The sequence below is a fragment of the Garra rufa genome, chromosome 11, assembly GCF_049309525.1.
Source record: "Garra rufa chromosome 11, GarRuf1.0, whole genome shotgun sequence".
NCBI classification, from domain to species: domain Eukaryota; kingdom Metazoa; phylum Chordata; class Actinopteri; order Cypriniformes; family Cyprinidae; genus Garra; species Garra rufa.
In genome coordinates this window covers 44,858,931-44,886,916 of record NC_133371.1, presented here as the reverse complement: position 1 = coordinate 44,886,916, position 27,986 = coordinate 44,858,931, and the positions used below count along the sequence as shown (strand labels likewise).

General features: G+C 34.3%; 1 protein-coding gene across 1 annotated transcript in view; it reads right to left on the bottom strand.

Annotated features, from left to right (window-relative positions):
- The window catches only part of LOC141345383 (protein unc-13 homolog B-like), a 95,099-nt gene that overhangs the window by 55,206 nt on the left and 11,907 nt on the right, over window positions 1-27,986 (bottom strand). Inside the window, exons 2-3 of the mRNA XM_073850237.1 lie at window positions 22,556-22,680; window positions 20,706-20,876 (exon numbers count right to left, since the gene is read on the bottom strand). Of these exons, the coding sequence (XP_073706338.1) occupies window positions 20,706-20,876; window positions 22,556-22,680 (296 nt within the window). The remainder of the gene's footprint in view (window positions 1-20,705; window positions 20,877-22,555; window positions 22,681-27,986) is intronic.

Genomic DNA, 27,986 nt, shown 5'->3' with positions numbered 1-27,986 from the left:
CATGATTTTAAGCCAAATCCACACAGAAAAGAATAACGTTAACTGACATCTGAATGCGAATCTGTGCAATCTCTGACGAAATCGGTCGGGTTTTCTCTGTGTTAGAGCCATTCTAAACTTACTATTTTAACGCAAACTGGATGCTTGGACTTTGGAAGTTTACAGGGGTTTACCAGTTTAAGAAAAGTCTGATCGTAAAAATCTGCTTCTTTTCATTTTTAAAATATTGTTTTCATTATAATCTACTGATTCAAATAAGTAATCAATAATAATAACCACTGTGCGCCTAGCCTGACAAGCTCTCGCGTATGAATGAACAGGACAGAGCAGGCGCGTACGCATCGGGCACAATCGTCATATATATTTCAAAAGAAGCCGCCGCCGCACATCACTGTCTTTAATGGGTGTTTTTAGGGAATATTTACATTTATTAACATGCGATTGAATTAGCTATTCATGTGGTGGACTGTCATGATTTTGGATAATGCAGGAGCCCTGCAGCAGGACACTACTGAATGATGCGCATCAGAGAAGTGGGCAAACGCAAAGCCGACCAATGCACTACATCACTGCATTACCGTGCTCAATAGCATTAGCACAGGCATAACTCCCTTCAATCTTTATATGGAATGTCACCGTTTCTGTCACCAAAAACTTCTCAAACAGGAAAACACACACAAATGAAATATCCTCTGCCTGATGAAAAAAGTATTTAAAACGCGTTCATGTTTTAGAAAATTTAGTTAATATTAGCATCATTATTGATTTATCTCATCCACCCGCAAATAATCAGAATGCATTTTTTTATTACCCGACCCGCGGATATAACCGCCATCCGCGTATCACTAGTAGCCTACACAGCCACCCTACAATGTCAAAAATCCAACCAGTGGTATTTTTTTAATCTTTAAAAGTAATATCCCCTTTTTAAAATCAGATCATTCTTAGCTTCTTGATGACGAAACGCAGTTGATTGACATTAGCCTTTTACCTTAGCCCCGCCCTCACCGAACTGAAACAGTCTGAATACGATCGCCATTATGTGACTCAGGTGCAGAGGAAGACTCCAATTAAGTGATAGAGGTGTTCTGTTGTTGGATGTAATAATGAACAAAGCAGCAGTCATTTACTACCGACATCTGAGGCGCTGAAGATGAGAGGACAACGTTACTTTTGTTTTTAAAAGGAAAGTGCAGATCCCGATCTACATATGCATCTACATTCGTGTGAATCATTCGTGATGCAGCTTTACCCACAGCAGATGTGCAGATGATCTTTGCAAATGGCCTTTCTTAATAATGTGCTTGTTGGCAAGTTTTGCCGATAAATGCAGCTAAATGTGGCTAAAGTAAACATTACAGATCCTAATCCCTCAGCAGAGAGGGGCGGGGCGAGCAGAGCTCGGTGGCATTTAAATTTTGCAGAGCTGATTTTGACAAGGTATAATTTTTTTTTTTTTTTTTTTACACTACTTTTGGGAATTTTTAACCAAAGTATATTAGAGACTTTTCATTAAGACCCTAAAGAATCATATGAACTTGTGGAAAATGGGCATCCGATGACCCCTTTAACAACATGAATCAGGTTCCTGTTTGTCTCAGTTGCTGTTTTTCTTTGTTACTCACTATCTCTCTCTCTCACACACAAATAATTCAGCATCTGTCTCTAATGGCTGCAGTAAGGCATGCTGGGAAGACATGGCCTAATACTGCTGGTACATAGCCCAAATGCACTACTAAATGAATGAAGTGTTCAGTAAGAGAGATGACTGTGAAAAATAGGAGGGTTTAATATGTTATTTCTGTTTTGTAAACTTGCATCAAAATGTATTTATTTGTTTAGCTTTCTTTGTATCTGATTCAACCAGGACCATATTTTCCCATTTTGAGGAAATCTAGATACTGTATATATTTTTTGATTTTCTCATGAATGTCAGAAAGATTTTCTGAGGACAGTTGAGATTTGATTTCTAGTTTGTTGTAAAAGTTTTCGGAGCCTCCATGTCTTCCAGATAATCACTGAGAGTGACTGCCGCTGAAGTGTCTGTGATTAATTACCCCTCATGTGATTTATTTTCTGCTTGTGACAAACTTTAGATGAGGCCCTGGTCTTTGCTGTCGGGAGGATTGTAGATCCGATGCGTCTCCAGATTACACTGAGATTGATTTTGAGTCCATTGGACTTCGTTTGCCAGCAGTCTGGGAGGCTAGATTTATTATTGCATAAAATCACAATGAATTATAAAATTATGGCCAATGGGGGAAATGCTGTTTCATATCTATTCCTTTACAGAAATGCACTCACATAAACAAAGTGAATTTTTATATTGCCAGAGTCCAGCTTGAGTACTTTGAGTTCCATTTTATGCTTAGACTTTGTTTTCCATCTCTGTAATGAAGTGGGATTTGGTCCCATTTTGAGACCAAATATGCTGAGAATTAATCTGAATATTTCAGATAGAAATAGCAGTTTGGTTAAACATAAGCACATTATGGAAAATCATTTGAATAGCTTTATTTTAAGGAATAGTTTAGATGAATATGAAGATTTACTCGCCCTTGTGTCTTTCCAAACTTTATTTCTTATGTGGAAGAAACCTGCTTAATGATCTTTGGCAACTTTAAAAATCTATCCTGATGCAATGCACAAAAGGGTATTGTATAGTTTCAAAAGACTTTGAGCTCTTGTTTACAGGGAAAATAATTTTGTATGTGATGTAAGATCACCATTGTATTCATTTTAGGCCAGCTGCAATTTTTGTGTTGTTGTCGGACACTCCGATAAATCAATTTAAGGAACGATCTGAACATTTACCTCGCAGTCGAACTCATAATAGCCTCTCCAGCAACAGCTGCTTAACAATAACAGTGACATTTACAAAAATCAATTCAATTAGCGATAGACGCACAGAGCAGTTTAGCCTTCGGTTCACCCTCAGATCCGACACCTGCAGCCCAAAACCTTGTTTAAACCTCTGCTAACAGACTTCAGCTGAACCGATGAGATGCAATTTAAGAAAGAATTTACAAACTGCAATGCAAATTCCACACTGGGGGCTGACTAACTAGTGTTTAATTTGGTTGTAGGCCAGTAGTTAACTTGATAGGCCTTTGTTGCACCATTTGTGCCTAATGCAAGACACAAAAGAAGACAAACAACATTTCTATTCAATGTAGGGACAAAAAAAGGTACAAAAACTGTCACTTGGGTGGAACCGTACTGAAAAGTATGTACCATTGAGGTACTAATATGCATCCTTCAGTGGTAAATATTGTATAAAGGTGTGCCTTTTGCTAGGGTTAAGGCCCAGTGACAGATTTTGTACCTTATTAGGGGTTCAAGCCATAGCGCTAAAACCCTATTGTAATTGATAGATTGGTCACAGATCAGCAGTCTCCACGTAAAACTGATCAAAGACCAAACCGTAAGTCATAGAGACTTGAAACTTGGAGGGATGCTAGTACTCACACCGCCGACAACATCACCAAGGCTCACCCCAATTGGCCTAGTCTCGCGTAGCCAGACCTTCAGACTGACGGCTGAAGGTCTGGAATTCATGGCAGCTTTAATTGGCCAAGGCCCGCCCATAAGGCCGTTTGACCGACATGTCAAACAGCCAATCACAGTTCGTTTCGTTCAGCGTCACGTTTCGGTGCATGGAAATGCCTCAACAACAGACTGGCGTGCAACAAGTCAGTCATTGAAATAACCAGTTAAATAAGAAGAGGGAGAACAAGCAGTAAGTCAGTAATTTGTTCACGAACATCGCAAAAGTGCATAACAACAATCGCGTCTGCATAAGCACCTTTTTTGCAAAACGCCGAATAAATCAGTCTGCGCTTTGTTTCCCGGAGGACCGAAAGCAAACGCGACACTCGCGTCTCCCGGAAATCCGGTCAAATTCAACTAATCAGATGACGACTTCGACATTCCTGAAGTGTTTCCAGTTAAGTGTACCATATGCATCAGAAGTTTAGCCAACGTTCCGTGGGCGTGACGTCTGAGGCTGAGACTACAATTGGACTGACCGGGGCACTACAGCGATCAAAAGTATATTCGATTGTGAGCCTTCAGGTAAAACAAACTTTTGCAAACTAGTCCTAGGTTTTTCGCCCGATCAGAACCAAACCAGTGCAGAAAAGATTCTCTGGAGAGCAAATATCAATAATTAAAAAAAAAAAGTTGAACTTTCGTCTTGCCGTTGCAAAGGGACAACAACATTTTTGAAAGGTTTTTTAGTAAAATGCCTATAACTCATGAACAGAATGAGATATCTTCGCCAAATTCAGGACAGTTATGTAAGAACTCAATCTGAGGTTGCAGGGCAAAAATCGCGGAGCTTGGCCACTTGTTGGGGCTATATATATAAAAAAAAAAGACTATACCTATACACTGTGCACGGTCTTGGCCCAAAGTGCCACAAGTGTCTATAAGGACATTTGCATATCTCAAAAAAAAACAAAACATGTCCACCATTGTTTGATTAAAGTTTGAGCACTTATTAGTTAATGATGGCCGATTGGAGTGAAACTTGGTGGACCTATTTGATTCACGGCCCCAAAGGTCTGTGTGAAATTTACTGCACTACTGCATTTTCAAGGGTGTATACGATTGTGCATTGCACGTTTTTTTGTGCATGTACACGCAATATTCATATCATATGACAGAACTCCTTATTCTGGACAACTTTGCCTCTAGAACCACTGCTATCAGTCAAATTGTTTGTTAAATGATTGAGAAGATGTAAAAACCTACTTTTGCAAACTAGTCTAAGGTTTTTCACTAAATCTGGAAAAAACAAAACACTGAAGTACAGTTCTCTGGACTCTGGAAATTTACCCTTTGTGAAGCTATAACGGGGTCATTTAGAAAAGGGTCCTGTCTGAATTTACCCAAAATCCTATAAAGCCTAAAGGAAAACTCAAAACTTCACGAAACCTGCTGAGCACATCCGATAGGTGGTTCTAAACCAGCATGCAATGTTTTATGCGACCACAGCTGGCACCATAACAGTCTTAAATGTTACAAAACAAAAACATAATTATATTGTAAATTTACCTGTATTAGCAAAAAAAAAAAAAAAAAAAAAAAGCTCTCTGGAAGAATGGAAATGGCTCTTAAAGTGAATGGGAGATGAGACTCTGATTGGTTTAATGAACATTATGCCCAAAACACACCCATGACTCATTAAGAAAATAAGGGCCACCCTTTTAGACCATGCATGCCAACCATTTTTCCTGTCCTTAAACTAGCAAAAGTTGAGTCAGATCCTAAGTGCACCTGCACTGTGCACTTTAGACCGTGTGCTTAGATCTTTAAAATAGGGCCTAAATGCCTTTAAAGCACTTGAACCCCAGTAATCGCTGCTTGCAGCTATATTTTTCTTGTTGTAATTAATGAGGTTCATTCAATGAATTAAATGTAGCCTACATTTAAAAACCTTAAAATTTGTTTTGCTCCACAATGATTTAATATTATGTACATTTTTAGTAGGGCATAAGTATTTATTAATGCACTAATATTGATACAATTTTAGTAGTGTCTAAGTTTTAATGCACTGCACCTGGACTGAGTTGTAAAGCACAGCTGGTGCAGCCGACCTCAACTCTTTTACTAGTTCCCAAGGTTAAAGAGTCGTGTGTGTTTGCAGTGTATGTGAATTCTATCACACTGTGGTGAAGTGCACTAGAAAAGCATAATTAGGCAGGTTCCCACAGAGGCATAAATTTCCTCTCAGCGAGTCACAATATTATGAGCGTCTCCCCGCGGGCCGGCACAGTGTGTTCTGATAGTTGCTTCCCTAATAAGTTTCTTTGTCAAAATGAATGTCCAAATACTGGAGCCTTTCTCTCCCGCTCCTGAGAATATTGTGTGCCTCTCTGGCTCTCCATTTACTTCACCATCATTATCAGAATGACTGTTGGGAACCAAATAACTGGTGTTGAGAAGTTGGTCAATATTCTGACATGTTTCTCAGTCAGCGTGTTTTGTTAGAGCGTTCCTGTCAAAAAAACATACCTAAACAAAGATGTATGCATTTGCAAAAGTGACAAACTGCATTGAAGCTACACTGCTGGTTAAAAGTTTGGGATAAGTACTTTTTTAAGGTAGTTTAAAAAGTTTCTTATGCTCATAAAGGCTGTGTTTATGTAGTCAAAATACAGAAAAAAATATTGTGAAATATTATTACGATGTAAGATAACGTTCTTCTATTTTAATATACATTAAAAATCTAATTTATTTCTGTGATCAAAGCTGAATTTATCAGCATCATTACTCCAGCATTCAGCGTCATATGTGACCCTGGACCACAAAACCAGTTGTAAGTGTACATTTGTCGAAATTGAGATTCTTACGTCATCCGAATGCTGAGTAAATAAGCTTGTTAAGCTTGTTAAAACAGGACAATGTTTGTCTGAGATACAACTATTTGAAAACCTGGAATCTGAGGGTGCAAAAAAAATCTAAATATTGAGAAAACCGCCTTAAAAGTTGTCCAAATGAAGTTCTTAGCCATGCATATTACTAATCAAAAATTAAGTTTTTATATATTTATGGTAGAAAATTTACAAAATATCTTCATGGAACATGATCTTTACTTAATATGCTAATGATTTTTGGCATAAAAGAAAAATCGATAATTTTGACCCATACAATGTATTTTTGGCTATTGCTACAAATATACCCCAGTGACTTAAGACTGGTTTTGTGGTCCAGGGTCACATATGATTATTCAGAAATCATTCTAATATTCAGATTTATTATCAGTGCTGGAAACAGAATTCTTCAGAATAAAAAGTTAAAAAGAACAGCATTTATTTAAAATAGAAATCTTTTCTAACAATATACACTACTGTTCGAAAGTTTGGGGTCAGTAAATTTTTATTCTTTCTTTTTTTGTAAAAGAAATTAATACTTTTATTTACCAAGGATGTGTTAAATTAGTAAAAGGTGATAGCATAGATTTGCATCATTAGAAAAGACAAATATACAGTATATATTAAATAAATGCTGTTCTTTTTTAAATTTATATTCAAAGAATTATGAAAAAAGTATCCTAAAACGAAAAAATATTTGGTAGCATAACTGTTTCCAACATAGATAATTCTAATAATAAATCAGCATATTAAAATGATTTCTGGTGACACATGAAAATGTGAAAAATATATCTTTTAATGTATATTAAAATAGAAGCCATTATTTTATATTATAATTAGGCATGGGCCGGTATAAGATTCTGACGGTATGATAACCTTGGATAAAAATATCACGGTTTCACGGTATTACGGTATTGTAATCACTGCTCTACAATGTTACATTTAAATGTCTGGGTAAAAAAAACAACCTTTTTTTCCCCAAACGGATTACAGTATATTTTATTTTAGGAAACATATAGAACATTTTGTAACATGGAACAGAAGGCAAAATAATTAAAATAAATAATTGAATCTTCTTAATTAAATTAAATTGCAGTCACTTGTGTTAAAGGTGCCCCGTGTAATATTTAAGATGATCTCTAGACAGTGGTGCAATAACTATGTTTTCAGGGGTGCATAAAGACCTTAATTAACCATTATGTTTTTATTAACATAGAATCAGCTTGCGAAAAAAACACTGACACAATGATGAACAAGTAATATTCACAATAACATAGTTTTATTGAATGATAAAGTTAATATAATTCCTTAAATTACATTTTAAAAGAAATCTCACTATTCGTTGCTGTCAAAAAAAAAGGTGAGATTTAAATCCTGTATCGGCTTCCGTAGTTCTGTAAAGGGAGGGGTGAGCGGTACTCTGCTGCAATTCACAATCTCGCCGCTAGATGCCACAAAACCTACACACTGCACCTTTAACGTGACAGAAGGCTTAAAAGCAAAGACGTGATTTCACTTTAGCTTAATTGTTGTGCTAAAGTTCACATAAACGTAAAATTAGTACATATAGTCTGCTATTCCCCACTCTGTGTTGTGGGGGTTCACCTCCTTTGGCCGTCCTGAACTTATATTACTGCTGAATCTCACTGACTGTGGATCACGTGCACAAACACAGACACGCGCCTGAGCACTAACCGGTGGGGGAGGGGCTGCATTGTTTTCTCTGCAGGGACGCACACACACAACCTAGTAGGGAGTCCTGCGCTTTCACTTTGACACAGAAAATGCGCATATCGTAGGAACGGTATAACTTTTTTTGTTTCCGGTTTTGAAACCGTGACTTTTTCAAACCGCGGTAAACCTTGAAACCGGTTATCATCCCATGCCTAATTATAATAACATTTTGCAGTATTATTGTTTTTTTTTCTGTATTTTTAACAAATAAATGCAGTCTTGATGAGTGTAAGAGAGACTTTTTAAAAAACATTAAGTCTTACTGATCCCAAACTTTTGAGTGGCAGTGTACGTTTTTATCAGTACATGCACCTGCAGTACCTGCCATGAGTTTGATAATCATTTTAAAAAGTCATGAAATACTGCAATTATGAACTAAACTTGATACATCTTTGGATACTTTAATAGATATTTTTTTATACAGTGAGCATAAATCCTTTGGATATCTATGGATATCTTACTATGGATATCTAGTTTAAGAGTCTCCATAGAAAAAGCAACTTGGATTGCAAATAATATATGCAATTATTTAGTATTATTTTAGCACTTTGTCTTGTTTCTGGACTGATGTTTATGCTGTAATGGACTGTTTTTATTTCTTTCTTGGCATCATTGAAGCTTTTAGATCACAAGAAACGCGTTCAGTCATTGTGTCAAATCTTCCCTCTTATCCCATGTTCTTCTCTCTATTGCTCATGAAGACGTGTCACTGACACGTTTGCATGTAATGATGTGTGATTATTCTGTGTTTGTGTGTGCTGCTCTTCAGATCTACTGCTGATGGATTGTGGGTAATGGCCCCTGATGATGATGAATGTGTGGCTGATTTCTGAGATTCGTGTTTGTGAGTCTGTTCGTGTTGACATGTTGTTTATAAAGCCACGTCTCAACTGCTTCTCCTAGACAGCGCTGAGATTAAATAGAAAACTACATGCAGACTTCAGCTTTTTTGTTTCTGAGATGTTTCTCCTGAGGTAAAAGCCCACAGAAAAGATCTCAAGAGTATTTTAGTAGTTTTTCTTTTCTTTTTTTGTCCTTTTTATTTGTTACAGTTGTAGTTATTTTGTTGTGTTTTTTTGTCTTTTTGTTTTTTTTACATCTGTGTAGTATTTATTCATTCATGTCATATCGTGTTTGTTATTTTATGTTATTTTATAAAATGGGTGACATTCAACAATCTGAACATTAAGCCTCAATGAGATCCTCATATGTGGGGCCTTGAAAATCAATATTCCAAAAGAAAAGTATATTAACAACTAGAATTTAAAATCAGGAATATTTAGGGCACTGTGTGTGTGCATCTCCAGTTTTAACATTATTTGTTCTTCAGACATTCCACTTTAAAATAAAAGAAGTATATATATATATATATATATATATATATATATATATATATATATATATATATATATATATTATGGACCCACATTTGGTTTTTGACCACTGAAAATGTGTACATTTTTACAATTTACTCCAGGAGCCATATTGAAGTTCTAATATCTCTGGAACCGAGTCTTGTAGGGCATTAAAAATGGCAAAAGGAAAGTTTGATAAGACCCCAAATCTAAAAGGGCATTCAAATATCTTTAAAACTTCTTGAGTTACAGGCATGCAAACTTTAAAGAAAAACTTGAAAAGTGCAGTTTCCCCATTTTTGAATGGTCACCATTGGCACATAATGCAACAAAGATTGCTGAAGTCAACAGATTTTACTAATATAACTACCAATCTCTGTGCAAAAATAAGATAATGATGCTGCCATCTTTCTAAAGTCATTTTTACCCCCCCTGTAACTTGACTCTGAATCTAAGGTGAAAATGGCCATTTTGACCTCCCTCTACAAAATAGTGGATTACTCAGTAATTATTCATCCAGGACATTTAATATTTTGGCTTTCATCACTTTAAATGTCTGTCTTTCTTCAGAATAAATATTAGCAAAATCAAAACTTTGAGCCAGGGACATCTGGTTGAGTTGACACAGAATGACCCTATACTGTGTGACAACAATTGGCTCATTTGCGTCTTTTACTTTCATTTTTATTGCACTTAATGATTTTTAAAGATAAATTGGAGACATTAACACACAACCTAAAAGCATCTACATTTTGAGCAATAAAATCTCCCTCCTAGTAGTGTTATTTTAGTATTATGCATTTACTTTTATAGTTATAATTAATATTTTGAATTAGCTTTTATTTTATGTTTTAATTTTGGGTTATTACTATTTAATTTTTATATTTGCTTTGTCTTTTTTTTATCAATTGTTTTATTTATTTTATTTTTATTAGTACTATTTAAGTTTATTTTAATTTCAGTTTTTGTTATATTAAACAAAAGTTCACAGAAATTGTAGTGTATTTTTTTTCTTTTACTTCTTATGGTTAATTGCTAAGGCATCATTTCAGAATTTCACTTAGTTTTTCATCTAATATTTAAATTTAATTTCAGCTTTATTTCAGTTAGCAAAACAGTTTTTAATTATTTTAGTTTCAGTTAACAACAATAACCTGCTTGAAATGCAGAGAAGCACAAACCCCAATCCGTTCGGACCCTTCAGGAGATGTTTCAGGTCTTTTCAAATGAGTCCGTAATGAGATCATTAAACCAAGTGCTTACGGCAGTGCCGTTTATTAAATATTGAAGCAACATCATTTAACGAACTTGTTTGCTGATGAATGCATCACCTTGAAAATGTGTCATTCTCATTATTTCCATGAAAAAGACATTTGATTGAAATGCATGATGGGATGCAGAATACTCTAGACTTCCATGAATGAAGAAGCGTTTACCTGGAGGAAGATATTATTGCTCTTTCACATCTCAGAGCCTTGGAGTCAAAGATCCAATTTCTCTTCAACTTCCCAGATTAGTCAGTAGTTGTTATACAATATAGACCTCTAACATTAATGTGAATACAGATTAGATCATTTGATGAGAAATGTTCATATTCAGATCTACTGGTAGGATTCACTCAACACAATCTAATGTCAAACTGTTTTCTGTGTCATCGTGTTGATGGTCGACGCTCCTTGTCTGGTTATTGATCTCTGTTTACAGCAATCAAAGCTCGTTAGAGAGGCGTGTGTAAAACAACAGCTGGATGTGTCAGATAATTGATGGATATTTGGTTTGGATTCTGAGTGTGTGCTGAGATATACAGGACATTACTGTTTTCAAAAGAAGTCAATTATGCTCCCAAGGCTGCATTCATTTGATTAATGTTACAGTAAAAACTCTCATATTATGAAATATTATTATAGTTTCTTATTAATTGTAATTAATTTCTGTGATGAAAAAAATAGAACCAAACATCATGATAAAAAGAATAACAATTTGCATGTGAGTTTTATCAAAAACTCATGAAAAATGTTAACATGCATGGTCTTATATCAATTATGTTTTACCAGATAATATGTAAATACTTGTAAACACCTTACACGGCATTCTTTTGTCAGTTTAAATAAAGATAACATTTTTAGAAAAAGCATGCACTATTTTTCAAACATTTTGGGTCGGTAAGATTTGTTTAATGTTTTTGAACGAAGCCTTTGCGGCTCATTAAAACTGCATTTATTTGATAAAAATACAGTGAAATCTTATTAGCCCTTCTGCGACATTTTTGTCCATTTCAATTTTGTTTTTGTTATAAGTGTGCCTGTGTTATTGCCAACTGCATACATTTTGGCTCAGGTGTTTATTTTTATTGAAATTTTAATATTTCACCCTCATTTCAATCAAAAAAATAATTTTACCTTCCATACAAAAAATACTTACACTCAGGACCTTAAGGACAAAAATGTCGACATTGAAACCCATTAAAACTGCATTTTTTTTAAAAACCCAGGGCCATTTGACTATAAAATGATGCAATATTTGCTAATAGGCATTCATCCTATTTTACATTTTTACTAGATTGTGCATTTCTTTTCAAATTTGGCATATACTGTACATTATTTTTTAAATCTAACACTACATAAAACATATAAATGCCTCAAATTAATGTTGTTGTTCTTTACTGACACAACCAAGAATCTAATAAGCAAAGAAAAAAAATCTGCGTAGCATTTAGTATATGGAAATTAGCTATTTTATATTTTTCAATAAAAAACACCTGTGGCATTATGTAAACAAACCAGCATTTAAAGGGTTACAATTCAGAAAATTTAATGAATGTTTGGTACCTATGGATAGAACTGATGCTGGTTAAAAAAATTGACATCAGTGAAAGTGGAAAAAGTATGAATAAATCATGTTTTTTATGATTTTATCATTTTTGACATTTTTGTCTATTTTGCACCTATGTGTAACTTTTTTTTTGACGCACAAGGGTTACAATTCAAAATATTTAAAACATTGTAAAATGTAATTTATTTCTGTGATGTAATGCTGAATTTTCAGCATCATTACTTCAGTCTATACTGTCACATGATCCTTCAGAAATCATTCTAATATGCTGATTTGCTGCTCAAGAAACATTTCTGATTATTATCAATGTTGAAAACAGTTTTGTTTGAACTGATACATTAGATTTTTTTTGGATGAATCGAAAGTTCAAAAGAACAGCATTTATTTGAATTTTGAATATTTGAGTTTTTGGTGACAAGTATCTTTACCGTCACTTTTGATGAGTTTGGAATTTAAAGAAAAGTAGAACAAGACAAGACACTTGGAGTTTGGTAATGCTGTTGTTATCTGTCTCTCTCTCTTTCTTACTCACATTTGTTCCTCAGTTTCTCAGAGTTTGTTTGCTGTTCAATAACTCTATAACTCAGACTCATTCCTGCAGCTAGGATGAAACTCCTGCTCTGCTCCCTGGAGAAACGGCCGGCTGTATTGCGGACCGTCTGTAGCCTTGTGATTTTCCTCTGACATGCTTACTGAGCAGGTTCTTCCTCTGCTTTTCCTCCTCTTCACTCTCTTTCTTATCAAAAAATTGCATTCCTTTTTCACTCTCTGTCTTTTCTTCTCCAACACATGCTGCTGACATTCCCTGTGCATCGTACAAGCAGCTAAACTCGTTTTCTCCAAGAAAGCTTTTCTCATACTATGTGAAGAATCATACTTGAATTTCTGACTTGTTCTGAATTTTGCAGAGATGTGGGTGCATTAAAGGAGAAGTTCACTTCCAGAACAAAAATTTACAGATAATTTTCTCACCCCTTATCATCCAAGATGTTCATGTCTTTCTTTCTTTGTTGTAAAGAAATAGTTTTTTGAGGAAAACATACAGTATCAGGAGTTCTCTCCATATAGTTGACCTCTATGTGCCCGCAAGTTTGAACTTCCTAAATGCAGTTTAAATGCTGCTTCAAAGGGCCCTAATGATCTCAGCCAAGGAAGAAGGGTCTTATCTAGCAAAACGATCAGTTATTTTCTACAAAAATTTACAATTTATATACTTTTTAATCTCAAATGCTTGTCTAGCTCTGCGTCAACTCTGTGTATTCCGGTTCAAGACAGTTAGGGTATGTTGAAAAACTCCCATCTCATATTCTTCTCCAACTTCAAAATAGCCCTACATCACTGTTTCACCTTTCTTTGTAAAGGGTGTTTGATCTTCTTTGCAATGCATGCTAACTTTGTAAACACTGGGTCGTTACTGCTGCAGTGATGTAGGATGATTTTGAAGTTAGAGGAACAAATGAGATGGGAGTTTTTCGACATACCCTAACTGTCTTGAACTGGAATACACAGAGTTGTCATAAAACTAGACATGATGAGCATTTGAGGTTAAAAAGTATACAAATTTTTAGAAATTAACCAATTGTTTTACTATATAAGACCCTTCTGTATCGGCTGGGATCGTTTAGAGCCCTTTGAAGCTGCATTTAAACTGCATTTTGGAAGTTCAAACTCACAGGCACCATAGAAGTCCACCATATGGAGACAAATCCTGAAATGTTTTCTTTAAAAAACAATTTCTTTACGACTGAAGAAAGAAAGGCATGAACATCTTAGATGACAAGGAGGTTCTGATAAAAAAATGTTCTCATAATCAAATAAAATGCATTAAGATATAAAGTTACTATGATAGTCATCAATCAGAAATTTGGGATTTGCATTAAATTGTAACAGCAAAAGTGACAGTAATGACATTTATAATGTTACAGAAGTTTACCGTTTTAAATCAATGCTATTCTATTAATCAAAGAATCCTGAAAAATAAAGTGCATCACAGTTTCCACAAAAATATTGATAATAATCAGTAATGTTTTTTTGAGCAACAAATGAGCATGTTAGAATAATTTCTGAAAGATCATGTGACACTGAAGACTGGAGTAATGATGCTGAAAATTCAGCTTTGATCACAGTAATAAATTGCAGTTTACAATACATTCACATAGGAAACAGTTATTTCAAATTGTAATAATATTTCACTGTTTTACTGTATTTTTTGATCAATAAATTTGTGAACAGAAGAGACTTTCAAAAGCATAATCTTTGCATGTGTTTACACACTGTAACTGAAGATCATAATCATTTGCTCAGCCTCATGTTGTTCCAAACTTGTATGAATGTCTTTCTTTTGTTGAACACTGAAGAAGATATTTTGGGGAATAATGGTTTGTGGTAGGCTTCTATTTTTTCCATACTGTGGAAGTCAATAGCTACCAGCAACTCTTTGGTTACCAACATGTTTCAAATTATCTTTTTTTTTTTTTTCAATAGAATTGAAACACATATAGGTTTGGAACGACATGAGGCTGAGCAAAGGATGTCATCCAGTGTCGCATGTTCTCGATCTCATCGTCGTCTCCTACTCGTCTGTCTGAAGTGTTTTAAAGAGAGCGTTTTAAGTACTTCATATTCAATTAGTATGTTGTGAGTCGTTGACCGCCTGCCACGTCTCTTTATTGGTAAACAGCAATCAGTGTCTTAACGCGCATCGAGAGAGCGACACTTGAGTCTGATGCATCTCACACATTAACATTAACGATAATGAGAGGAAACGGAACTAAAGCATCGCACAAACATTTAACTACAGTCATTCAGTGAAACGTTCTCCATTGCCGCAGTTACAAGACCAGAAATGTAGAGGAAGGAATTTTTTCACCAGTTTTTTTTTTCCAACGACTAAAACTCTGATCACTTAGTAAAATAACAAGTGAAGTGATTTGAGGAATCATTTCATCTGTCACACTCCGTGTTTTTAGTTTATGCAAATCAATAACACTAAGTATGAGCAACCAGCTAATGAATGAATTTAAAGGGCGACATTTCTCTTCTCCAATAGTTTTGAGAAAGTGATGGGGAATTATTGAGCACAGATGAGGTGAGATCTAATAGGCTGATTATCAGACGGCAGACGAGTTTCTCAGAGGCATCAATTAACAGAGCCGTCGGGTCACTGCAGACAGACAGAGGTGCTAGTTTCTGTGCCGCATGCAGAAACTGTCCAGAACACACTCCAGAGGTTCATGGCCTTAATTGAACAAAGAAACGAAGAGCGAGACGCTCTCTGTGGAGATGCTCAGCAGTTCAGGTACTGCTAATTGTCTTACATAAAGAAAAGTTTGGTGTTGAGACTTTAATGTTTTTGAATGAAGTGAAGTATTATTACAATTTAAAATAGATGTCTTCTATGTGAATAAATGTTAAAATGTAATTGGGGGCCATGCAGCTAATTCTTCTGTTTCTTCGGCTATTGAGTCTATGGCAGAACCATAGAACTGCTTGCGGGAACGTTATGAAATTTGGCACACTGATAGAGGACAGTCTCAACATTTACCATAGCAAGTTTGGAGTCTCTAACTCAAACTCTCTAGCGCCACCACTTGTCCAATTTTTCGCTCATGTTTATGCAAAGAAATTTGAACTGCCGAGTCGAATGAACACCAAAATGTAAAAATCGTGTAAAAGTTTAGTTTTTTGGCTATTGTTAATAGTTTGTAAAACTTACTTTTTCAAACTCGTCCTAGATGGTTTGTCTGATTTTTACCAAAATTGCCTCAGATCATCTTCAGATCATACAGGCAAAAAGTTGTCAAAAGCTTTTTAATAGAACTATTCGTTTTCTTCTGTTTTTTTTCCATTTTTGAGTCTATGGCAGCCCATAGAACCGCTTGCGTGAAAGTTATGAAATTTGTCACACTGGTAGAGGACAGTCTCAACATTAACCAGAGCAAGTTTGGAGTCTCTAACTCAAACTCTGTAGCACTACTTGTCCAAAGTTTCACTCAACATTTGAACTGTAAGGTCTAGAAGAAAATATCTCATTCTCTTCTGAATCCTTGGCTCATGCTGAGTCAAATGAACAATGTAATGTAAAAATCATAAAGTTTTTATTTATTTATTTATTTTTGCTATTTTTTAGTAGTTTGTAAAACTTAATTTTTTGAACTCATCCTAGACAGTTTGTCTGATTTTTACCAAAATTGCCTCAGATCATCTTCAGACCATACAGGCAAAAAGTTGTCAAAAGCTTCTTGATAGACCTGTCCGTTTTCTATTCTTCTGTTTCTACTGCTCTTGAGTCTATGGCAGCCCATAGAACTGCTTGCGGGAAAGTTATGAAATTTGGCACACTGATAGAGAACAGTCTCAACATTAACCATATCAAGTTTGGAGTTTTTAACTCAGACTCTCTAGTGCCACCACTTGTCCAAAGTTTCACTCATGTTTAAGCTAATCAATTTTGAACCATAAGGTCTAGAAGAAAATATCTCTTTCTCCTCTGAATCCTTGGCCCATGCCGAGTCTAATAAACACCAAAATGTAAAAATCATAAGTTTTAGTTTTTTTTTTTTTTTTTTTCAATTTTTAGTAGTTTGTAAAACATACTTTTTCAAACTAGTCCTAGACGGTTTGTCTGATTTTCACCAAAATTGGCCCAGATCATCTTCAGAACATACTGCCAAAAAGTTGTCAAAAGCTTTTTGATAGACCTATCTGTTTTCTTCAATTTCTTCCGCTCCTGAGTCTATGGCAGCCCATAAAACCGCTTGTGGGAAATTTATGATATTTGGCACACTGATAGTCTCAACATTAACCAGAGCAAATTTGAAGTCTCTAACTCAAACTCTCTAGCGCCACCACTTGTCCAGAGTTTCACTCATTTTTATGCTAATAACTCTTTGTCTAGAAGAAAATATCTCTTTCTCCCCTGAATCCATGGCTCATGCCGAGTCGAATGAACACCAAAATTTAAAAATCGTTTTTGATATTTTTAATAGTTTGAAAACTTTTTTGAACTTGTCCTGGACTGTTTGTCTGATTTTCACCAAAATTGGCTCAGATCATCTTCAGACCATGCTGGCAAAAAGTTATCTAAAGCTTTTTGATAGACCCCTCTGCATGAATGAATTTTTAAGAAAAGCTCGCCAAATCAGACCTCCGGCTATATCTCTTCAATGCTTTGTTGCATTGAGACCAATATTAAGTGTATGTTATAATAACCATGATCTGAGGCTACCTGCACAGTTTCTGCACTGTGCCACCTAGTGGTCAAGAAATATGAAAACGGCTGTTTTTGCTTATAACTTCTGAATGGTTTGGCCAAAAATCCCAACACTGGTTTCTTTAGATTCGATGATGCATACCGAGTCGAACCATTACCCATTAATAATTACATTTTCCAAAAATGCTAATAACTTTTGAATAAATTAGCCCATAATAATGTAACTGGTCTCAACACATAGATACCACTTTTGCCATAGTAAGCTGAACCTCCTGTTTGCCATTTTGACTTGTTGAAAACCTCAACCGTTGGTCCAGTTTTCACCAAATTTGGATCAATTCATCTTCAGACCATGCTGACAAAAATTTATCGATTTCGTTTTGATAGAAAAAAACATTCTTGTATATCAACACAACAAATTTGAGGCATGATGCAAGAGATGCTGTCTCCTACAAAGCTTTGACATATTGACATCAAACTTTGTGTCTGCAATTGTCACCTCAAACAGAACACACCACATCAATAGGATAACATCGCCACATATTGGTTAAAAGTGATACAGCATTAAATCATATTACCAGTGGCTGTATTTATGATTTTTTTAGCTGTCTCAACTACAATCAGTTGGTCTGATGCTCTATACCATGCTTAGCTCCTCATTTTGCCCCTTAATTGCTATATTTTGTATCTGCGATCAAAGCTGAATTTTCAGAATCTTTGCTGCAGTCTTTAGTGTCACATGATCCTTCAGAAATCATTCTAATATATACTGATTTGCTGCTCAAGAAACATTTCTGTTTCTGAAAACAGTTGTTCTGCCCAATATTTTAGTGGAAACTTTGATACATTTAGTTTTTCTGGATTCTTTGATGAATAGAAAGTTCAAAAGAACAGCATTTGTAACATTGTAGCATTTGAACATTTGTTGTTTTTGTTTTTAGGGTCGAGTCAGTGATTTTCTCTGTGTCACAGATGCTGCCGGTGGAGCTTAACGTTATTTAAATTGCATTACTCGTCTGTCTGAGCTTTGGCACAAAGGGTAGAGAGCTGTTATGTTCAAATCCCGCCCGTCCCGATCCAATTCCCCCCTCTTTCTCCTGTCAGTTCTTCACTGTTCTGTCTAATAAAGGTGAAAACTCAAGTGCTGGAGTCTAAAAGGTGTTTATCAGTTTCCCAGCAGGGTTAAATATTCCTCAGTCTCTGGGATCTGCTCGTGTCACGGTGTTTAGCAGCATCTCCTGAGGAACCTTCTCCTGAGTGACTACAATGAAAACAGTGTGTGATCAAAGACGGCTCTCTTACACACACACACACACACACACACACACACACACACACACACACTGTGTGCTCCCATTGGAAACAGATTGATGCTTTACCATTGGAGGTTTTATTACTTTGAGAGCGATAGTGAGAGTAGGAAAGCTGTACTAACACACTCATACAGTTGCTCGTACAGCAGCACACGTGTCATATGTGATTTTATAGCCTTCACTCATGAGGGATTCAATCAATAAAGAGCTTTAACTGACTATTTATTTCACTGTATATGTGTGTGTGTGTGTGTGTATAGCAAACCAGATGCATGCATGTGTGTGTGTTTAGCTGTAGTTTTGGTAAAATGCTATGCAATTGGAAAAAACTGATAATAATAATAATTATTTTATGGCAATTGTGAATTTAATTTAATTTATACTCATACTAGTAGTAATTATTATGATCATGAACGCCATTTATTAATTGGAATATAATATAATATAATATCATATCATATAATATAATATCATATAATCCTACTACTAGTAATTATTATCATCATCAAAGCCATTTATTATATATTTATATAATATAATATAATATAATATAATTCTACTACTACTAGTAATTATTATTATCATCATCAAAGCCATTTCTTATATATTTATATAATATAATATAATACTACTACTACTATTAATTATCGTGAGAGCCATTTATTAATTGTAATTTATATAATATAATATAATATAATCCTACTACTACTAGTAATTATTATTATCTTTAAAGCCATTTATTATATATTTATATTTATATAATATAATATGATCCTACTACTACTTTTTATTATCATGGAAGCCATTTATTATATATATATATTAGATTAGATTAGATTCAACTTTATTGTCATTACACATGTACAAGTACAAGGCAACGAAATGCAGTTTAGGTCTAACCAGGAGCACAATAAGCAGCAAGTGCAGGATATAGCTATAATTTATAAGTTATAAGTGCACTTATGGGAGATAGGTACAGGGAGAAACTATGGAAATTATTTACAGATGAAAGTGTTGTTGACATAATTTACAGGCGCTATTAACAAGTAGAATGTACAAATAGCAGGTTGTTGTTAACTATAATCAGGAATTGCAGATTGATACGAACATAATATACAGGTAGCTGATTACTAAAGCAGGAATTAACAAATAATAATTTACAAATGTATAGATACATATATCAAAGACTGTAGGGGTGTGTGGGGTGGGGGGGCAAGGGTGTCAGTGGGGGGCAGAGTTCAATAAGGAATATAATGTAATAATTATCATGACTGCCATATATTAATTGTAATTAGTATATATAATTCATTATTATGCATTATATTATAAACGACAACAATTATAATAATTACTTTCATGACAGTTATTCAATAATTTTATATAATAAAATGTAATAATTACATTTTATGACAGCTATCCAGTGATGATAATATGATATAATGTTAATATTATTATTATTATTATTATTATTATATATTAGCAGTAGTAGTAGAAGAAAATATTCTTTGCATAGAAAGTCCAGTGCAGTGCCCATACTACTACGACTACTACTACTAAAAATTATTATTTTTTTTAAATGTATTTTTATATATTTTATTTATTTATTTATTTATTTATTTCCATTGACCTAGTTCATGTTAAATAGCTGTTTATTCACAGTGGTAGAGTATGAAACCAGTGTCTTCAACCACTAAACCACGGCACATACGTCACTGCTCTCATTTCTGAGTGACATTTTAAAAGTCATGAGTGGTTTTTGATCACTAATAATCAGCTGTCATTACTGGGATGGTAATAACTCCCCCCTGTGGAAAAGACAGTGCTGTCATAATGGATTTAAAATATCTCATCATCATCATCATTGAAACACAGTCAAACAAACCCATTGTGTCCCTGGCTGTTGTTAGCGATGCAGAGGAGGGGTGACATATCGGTTTCTCTCACAGCAATGATGATGGTGATGATGATTTGGGTGGCTATATTTAGATTGACGGTGTTGTGTAGCTGCTTTTCTGGAAAATCCAAATACAGAGTTAGACCTTCAGGTGGAGTCCTGAAACACAACAGACATCACAGTCATGTTCCTCAAAACTGTGCCTGTGTTTCTGCCTGAAGCTCTTCGTTTTAATCTGTGTTTATGTGTACACACACACCAAAAAAAAAAAAAAAAAAAAAAAAAAAAAAACGACTGTTAAAAATAAGAACAATTCATTTAGAGAAGTTTGTGCTGAAAGGAATAGTTCAACACCAAAACTTTCTGTACAGCAGGGCTAAAGGCACACTTTCAGGAAAATATCCCATAGAAAAATACATATGTGATCCTGAACCACAAAACCAGTCATAAAGGTCAATTTTTAAAAGTTAGGATTTCTGAATAAAACAAGCTTTCTATTGATGTATGGTTTGTTAGGATAGGACAATATTTGGCCAAGATGCAACAAAATATTGAGGAAATCACCTTAAAGCTGTCCAAATGAAAATCTTAGCAATGCATATTACTCAAAAATGATTAAAATTTTGATATAATTACGGTACGAAATGTACAATTTTTTTTTTTTTTTTAATATCCTATTGATTTTTGGCATAAAAATATTGTTTAATAAATATGCTGTCATTAAAATATGGTACTTTGAAAATATATAATTAAATAAATAAAGATTCTCAAAGCTTTGAGGGAGATCTTATAATTTATTATGTCTTTAAAATAGTAACAATACATATTTTACTATATATTATGTATGATGATTAATATAATATTTTTTAGATTATATTATAAATGCTGTGATTTGTCTCTTAGCTGGGCACTTAATAAATTATAATAAAGATAAAATATAAATATATAATAAAATATATTGCTTAATAAATATATATATATATATATATATATATATTATACATATATAATAATTCTTTATTTTATATATATAATAAATACTTAAATTATATTAACCCTCTGCAATTTGATCAACTCTCATTTGCTAAATCTATTTAAGAAAAACAATTATAGATACAAATAATACAGGTTTTGAATGATAAAAGGGTGAATAAATAATAATAACAAACTTATTTTCAGGTGAATTTGGCTAAATGTGAAAAAATGTTTTTAATATTAGTTAGATATTAAATTATATTATAGTGAAAATAATATTAAGATTAAAATAGTTTTTGTTTCTTTTAATCCATCTGAATTGTTTTTGTACTTTTTTTTAAAAGAATAATTAATTTGCGCATTCAAGCGTTATGTATTTGTTCATCTGTAATTAAACCAACAATTAAAGCGGCATGCTTTGCAGACTTTAACTAAAAAATGACAGGATTAGATTTAAGCATTTGAAATAAACCACATTTGGGTTTGTTTTGGATTTTTCAGAATGCATTCATGCTGAAACTTGTGCACACACAATATGCTGTATAGCATGCTTTGTGTCATTATATTAAATGCATTTAAGCTATAAAAGCTCAAAATATTGCATGTTCAAGATACATACATAAAATAAAAAAATAAGTATTCTGTCTTCTGGAAATGTTCCTTCTCAAAAGAGACTTTTAGCTTTTAGTTCTAAAAGAAAAACAACACTAATATATGAAGAGGATTTTGTTCAGTGCTCATGCTGTGTAGTTCAGTATATGAGAGTGTTTGCATGAGTATATTTGCACAGCACTTATGAATTTGTTAGCTCTGCTTCAGATTAAATATTTGCAGGTAGTGTTTCATTCAACGGCAGGAAATACGCTGTCGAGCCAGATTTGCTTATCGAGTGGAGCCAGCTTGTTTTCAGACTGTGTTTGAGTGGCTCTTGTTCTTGTTCTGGCATCTCTGGTGCTTCAACTTCAGTCAGCCGACAAACTGCTGCAGTCTGATTAGAGCACAGATACAGATTTATAGTACCGGACTGATTCTTTTGACATTTATGTGTTGTTGCATGGCATTTCTGTACATTTTTCTTGAAAGCACATGCACGGCTAAATTGTAGTGCTTACTGGACAGTTCACTTGATGAGATCTCAGTAAGCACTTAAAGGAAAAGTTGACAAAAATAAAACTTTGCTAAAAATTTACTCACCCTCAGACCATCCAAGATGTCGATGAATTTGTTTCTCCATCAGATTTGCATCACTTGCTCACCAATGGATCCTCTGCAGTGAATGGGTGCCGTCAGAATGAGAGTCCAAACAGCTCATATTTTAGCCTGAAGCAACAGGTTGAAGTTAAAAATGTCTTAATGATAGATTTGTTTCTTACAAACACGCAGCTTTTGGCTTCTCAAAATGTTAACTGATGGACAGGAGTGGTGTGGATTATTTGTGAATTATTGTTTTATTTCCATCAGCTGTTTGGACTCTCATTCTGACGGCACCCATTCACTGCAAAGGATCCACTGCTGAGCAAGCGATGCAATGCTTTAGTACATTTCTCCAAATCTAATGGAGAAGGCCTGAGGGTGAGCAATTTTCAGCCAACTTTTTTTTTAGACTTACATTATACATGGATTAGTTCTTAAAATGGCTTTCTTTTCATCACTTTCTTGGTTTGTGTTGAACAAATCCCAAAAGATTGACTCAAGGCTGGTATTAATCATTAGCTCAGGGCCGTCCGCACACCCCACTGATTACATTTTTTTTTACTTTGCACTTCGATAAATGTAACATGCATCTTCTGAAGTTTAATTATTCATCACAGGTGTGTGTGATTAACAATAAAACACTTATGCATGAGTCCACACACACACACACACACACACACACACACACACACACACACACACACACACACACACACACACACACACACACACACACACACACACACACACACACACACACACACACACACACACACACACACATGTTGGGTTTACATGTTTTATGGGGACATTCCATAGGCGTAATGGTTTTTATACTGTACAAACCGTACTTTCTATGGCCCTACACCTACCCTACACCTAAACCTAGCCCTCACAGGAGATTGTGCACACTTTTACTTCATCACAAAAACTCATTGTGCATGATTTATAAGCCTGTTTCCTCATGGGGACCTGAGAAATGTCCCCACAAGGTCAAAATCTACTGGTATTCCTATCCTTGTGGGGACATTTGGTCCCCACAACGTGATGAATACCAGGTACACACACACACACACACACACACACACACACACACACACACACACACACACACACACACACACACAGGCCTGATTTTAATCATCTATTAAAATAAGCAATATGTTCGTCGTCCGTCAGCAAAGAATCGTTAATGATTGATTGGATTTTTTATTGTCCAAGCTTTGCTGTAAGTAAATGAGCTGTAAAGTTAGTGCACAGTGAAACATCCTGTAAATGTAATTACAGCAATTGTAAATAGTACAACAATAAAGTTAAGGATGTATCGCAAGTTAATTAAAGTTGGGATCATAATGACTGTGTAGAATGATTGCGGACATTTGTGTTAGATTAATTGTTTGTGTTGTGAAGGTGGAGAACTATATTATGCTTCTCTCAAAAGATTTTAGAGGTACACGTTACAGCAAAATGCACTGTTTTGCTGATCTTTGCTCACTTTTTATGATCCAATCAATACCAAAAATCATACCAAAATCAAATCCAGCTTTTTTCCCCTCACTGAATATCCTGTTTTACTCTGAAACAAAGTGGGGCCCAAAGGAATGGATATAAAAAAAGTTTCATGATGTTTTAAGACTGGAGTAATGATGCTGAAAATTCAGCTCTGCATCACAGGAATAAATTACATTTTACAACGTATTCACATTGAAAACGGCTATCTTAAATTGTAATAATAATTCACATTTTTAGTGTTTTTACTGTATTTTTGTACAATAAAACACTAAAATTGTGCAATAATTGCAGCCTAAGTGAGCAGAAATTTTTTAAATAATTTTTAATTCATCCATCAACTAATCTTGAGAAGTGAAAAACTGCATGTTTGTGAGAAACAATCCATCATTAGTTTTTTACAGACGCTAGGACACATTTCTCAATACTTAGGTCACTTTTGCAAAACTCTTCACACAGTGAGCACAACAGAAGTCTATGTAGGCTAAACTGAGGATCAATTATCATTGTTTTGGCACAAAATGCATTCAATAACTACATCTCTCAAATTTCATGAATTCTTTTCTCACTCAGACACAACAACTGCCAAAAATCTTTGTACGTACAGCACATTTTGCACATGCTTACATACTGTTTTCAAAACTGTTAAACTTATGTTCCAAACAATAACATAATGCAAAACTGAACAAGACAGCAAAATTCAACAGCGATATTTTATTGAAACATATTTCAAATCTAAAAATGCAGTAGATTAGCATTACTTTTTTATCTGTATCAGTTGATGGTGTGTATACAAATTCTTGTATTTTGGAATTACTTAGTACAAAAAAAATTAAAAAATAAATAAACAACATAAAATATTGACGAATTCTGCATCATGTCTGATTCATTCCAGTAACATATATTGCAGTTATAAACAATATATATTGCAATTATAAACAGATGTTTCCTTGTTTTACACAAGAAAACACTGTGTAATGCTACATGTTGTTAGTGTTTTTTTAGGTCATTGATTTGTGGGTGACAAAGTGTGTTTGTCGGCTGTCAACCTTTGCTAGTGTTCTGGAAGAATAAGTTTATTTGAGACCTGAATAAAGTGTTTTGGTAGTTGTAGTGCATTTTGAATGTGAAATGAACTGCTTTGCCAAGCTGAAAGTCAGTTAGGAGAATTGTGTGAAGAGTTTTGCAAAAGTGACCTAAGTATTGAGAAATGTGTCCTAGCGTCTGTAAAAAACTGTAAGATGTTTTAACTTTTAATCCAATTCCATAATCCATAATAACTTTTTCCTACAGTGAAAAAGTCCATTTTCTGTTGTCTCTCACATCACATATTTGTTTAGTGCTGTTTTATACTGTTTCGGCTTGTAAACGGTGCTTGATCTGTGCATATTTCTCTTCTGATTCAGACCACTTTTTCACTGGAGGAAGCGTTATTATGGATTATGGACTCATATTTTAGCCGGAAGCAACGGTTTGAAGTTAAAAACATCAGCTTTTTAGACTGCATTCTGACGGCACCCATTCACTGCAGAGGATCCATTGGTGAGCAATTTTTAATTCCACTTTTACTTTAGCTGTTATGCATTTGGAGCTGGTTTGAGGACAGTTTGAGAAATGGTTAAATATCATAGTGACAACGTGATTTGAGAAGTCATTGTGAGAGGTCATTGGGGTCAAATTGAATATTTTCAGATTTTAAGAGGAGGTTTGTATTAGCTTGTTGTAAAATAAAGTGAGCGGGTGAATAACTGGCCGAATGTGTTGAAACAAAGAGCCAGAGTTTTGCCCTGTAGTGGTAATTACCAGTGTGACAGATGGCTTGAAACGCCTGTGCTTCTGTTGTGAAAAGGAGCGACACGTTTTGCACGTTTATATTTATCATTCACTCTGCATCTCAGCACATCCTGAGCAAGACTCATAACACTGTGGGACTCTCTATTGAGTTACAGGCAAATCTGCAGTCCTGAGTTGGTGTTTTGTGTTTGGATTATCGAATTGTTTTAATGACTCAATGCATCATGGTCAGATGTTATTAAATACTGTTCAAAAGTTCGGGGTTAGTATGTTTTTTTTTTTTAATAATACTTTTTTTTTATTTGAAAATATGCATTAAATTAATCAAAAGTGACAGTAAAGACATTTCAAAATGAGAAAAGATTTCTATTTCAAATGAATGCTGTTCATTTCTTGAAAAATCCAGAAAAATCAAATGTATCACTTTTTTCACATAAGTATTGGGCAGCACAACTGTTTTTCAACATTGATAATAATCAGAAATGTTTCTTGAGCAGAAAATCATCATATTAGAATGATTTCTGAAGAATCATGTGACACTGAAGACTTGAGTAATGATGTTGAAAATCCAGCTTTGATTACAGGAATAAATTACATTTTACAATATATTTGCATAGAAAACAGCTATTGTAAATTGTAATAATATTTTACATTTTTACAGTTTTTATTGTATATTTTATTAAATAAATGCAGCAGCAGCAGAAGATACTTAACACAAACACATTCAAAAATCTTACCTACCCCAAATAATATTAATTCAGAGCAAAATGAAGCTATTTTTTGTGTTTCATATTGCTTTAGTGTCTAATTAAGCATAAATTAATTAATTTATAAAATAATAATAAATATGTGTCCCCCGGTTCCTACTGGGTTTGGAAAAGTATGGAATTTATTTTAAGTATTTTCAAGATCTGGAAAAGTATGGAAAAAAGAAAGCAGAGCATGGAAAAATATTTGTGTTTCCAGACTTTTGCCCTTAGTTTTTTTTTTAATAGAAAATTTAGAATTTAATGACAATACATTTATTGAACACTAAGTGAGATTTCATGGCAGCTGTTTAGTGATTGTCAAATATGCTTTTTGATTATGCTAAATGCAGGTTATAAGCATTTTGGGTTTTTCTCACAATATTCTTAGCACTATATTACAAAACCTCAAGGACCTTTGCAAAAGTAAAAAATATACAGACTTTTATGTGCGCACGAGAAACCATTAAAATGAGCATATTGGACGATGTGAGCCACCTATTGTGCCATCAGCCCATTTCCTGGTGTGGTTCCTTGGCCTCCACAAAGTATGCCTTAAAGGCCTTGAAATATTGCATACTGCCCTAATGAAAGCCAAATTTAAAACATTTTTACAGTTCCAGTTTTTTCTTTATACACCCTTGAACTTGGCCAATTTTATGTCATCAGCCCATTTCATGTCATGGTTTCTGCGCTGTCCAGAGGATGTGTTAAATTGGACCTTTTGCCCTGATATTAGAAGTAATGCAATAAGAAAAGCCAAATTTTCAGCAAGCTGATCTCTGTTAATTCATGTACATCCATGCTCTTGTTTTATTTAGTGAAGCACAAAGGAAATAGATTATATAAAACTAGAAATTATAATGCATAAGCATGCCAAAAATTTCCATGCGCATGTGAATGGTTCCTCAAGGGCACAAAAAAGTTTTTTTGTGTGCATGTAAAAGTCTGTTTTTTTTTATTTTATTTTAGGGACTCTGTATGTTGTCACTTAAAGGGGTCATCGGATGCAAAACTCATTTTTACATGTTGTTTGAACATTAATGTGTGT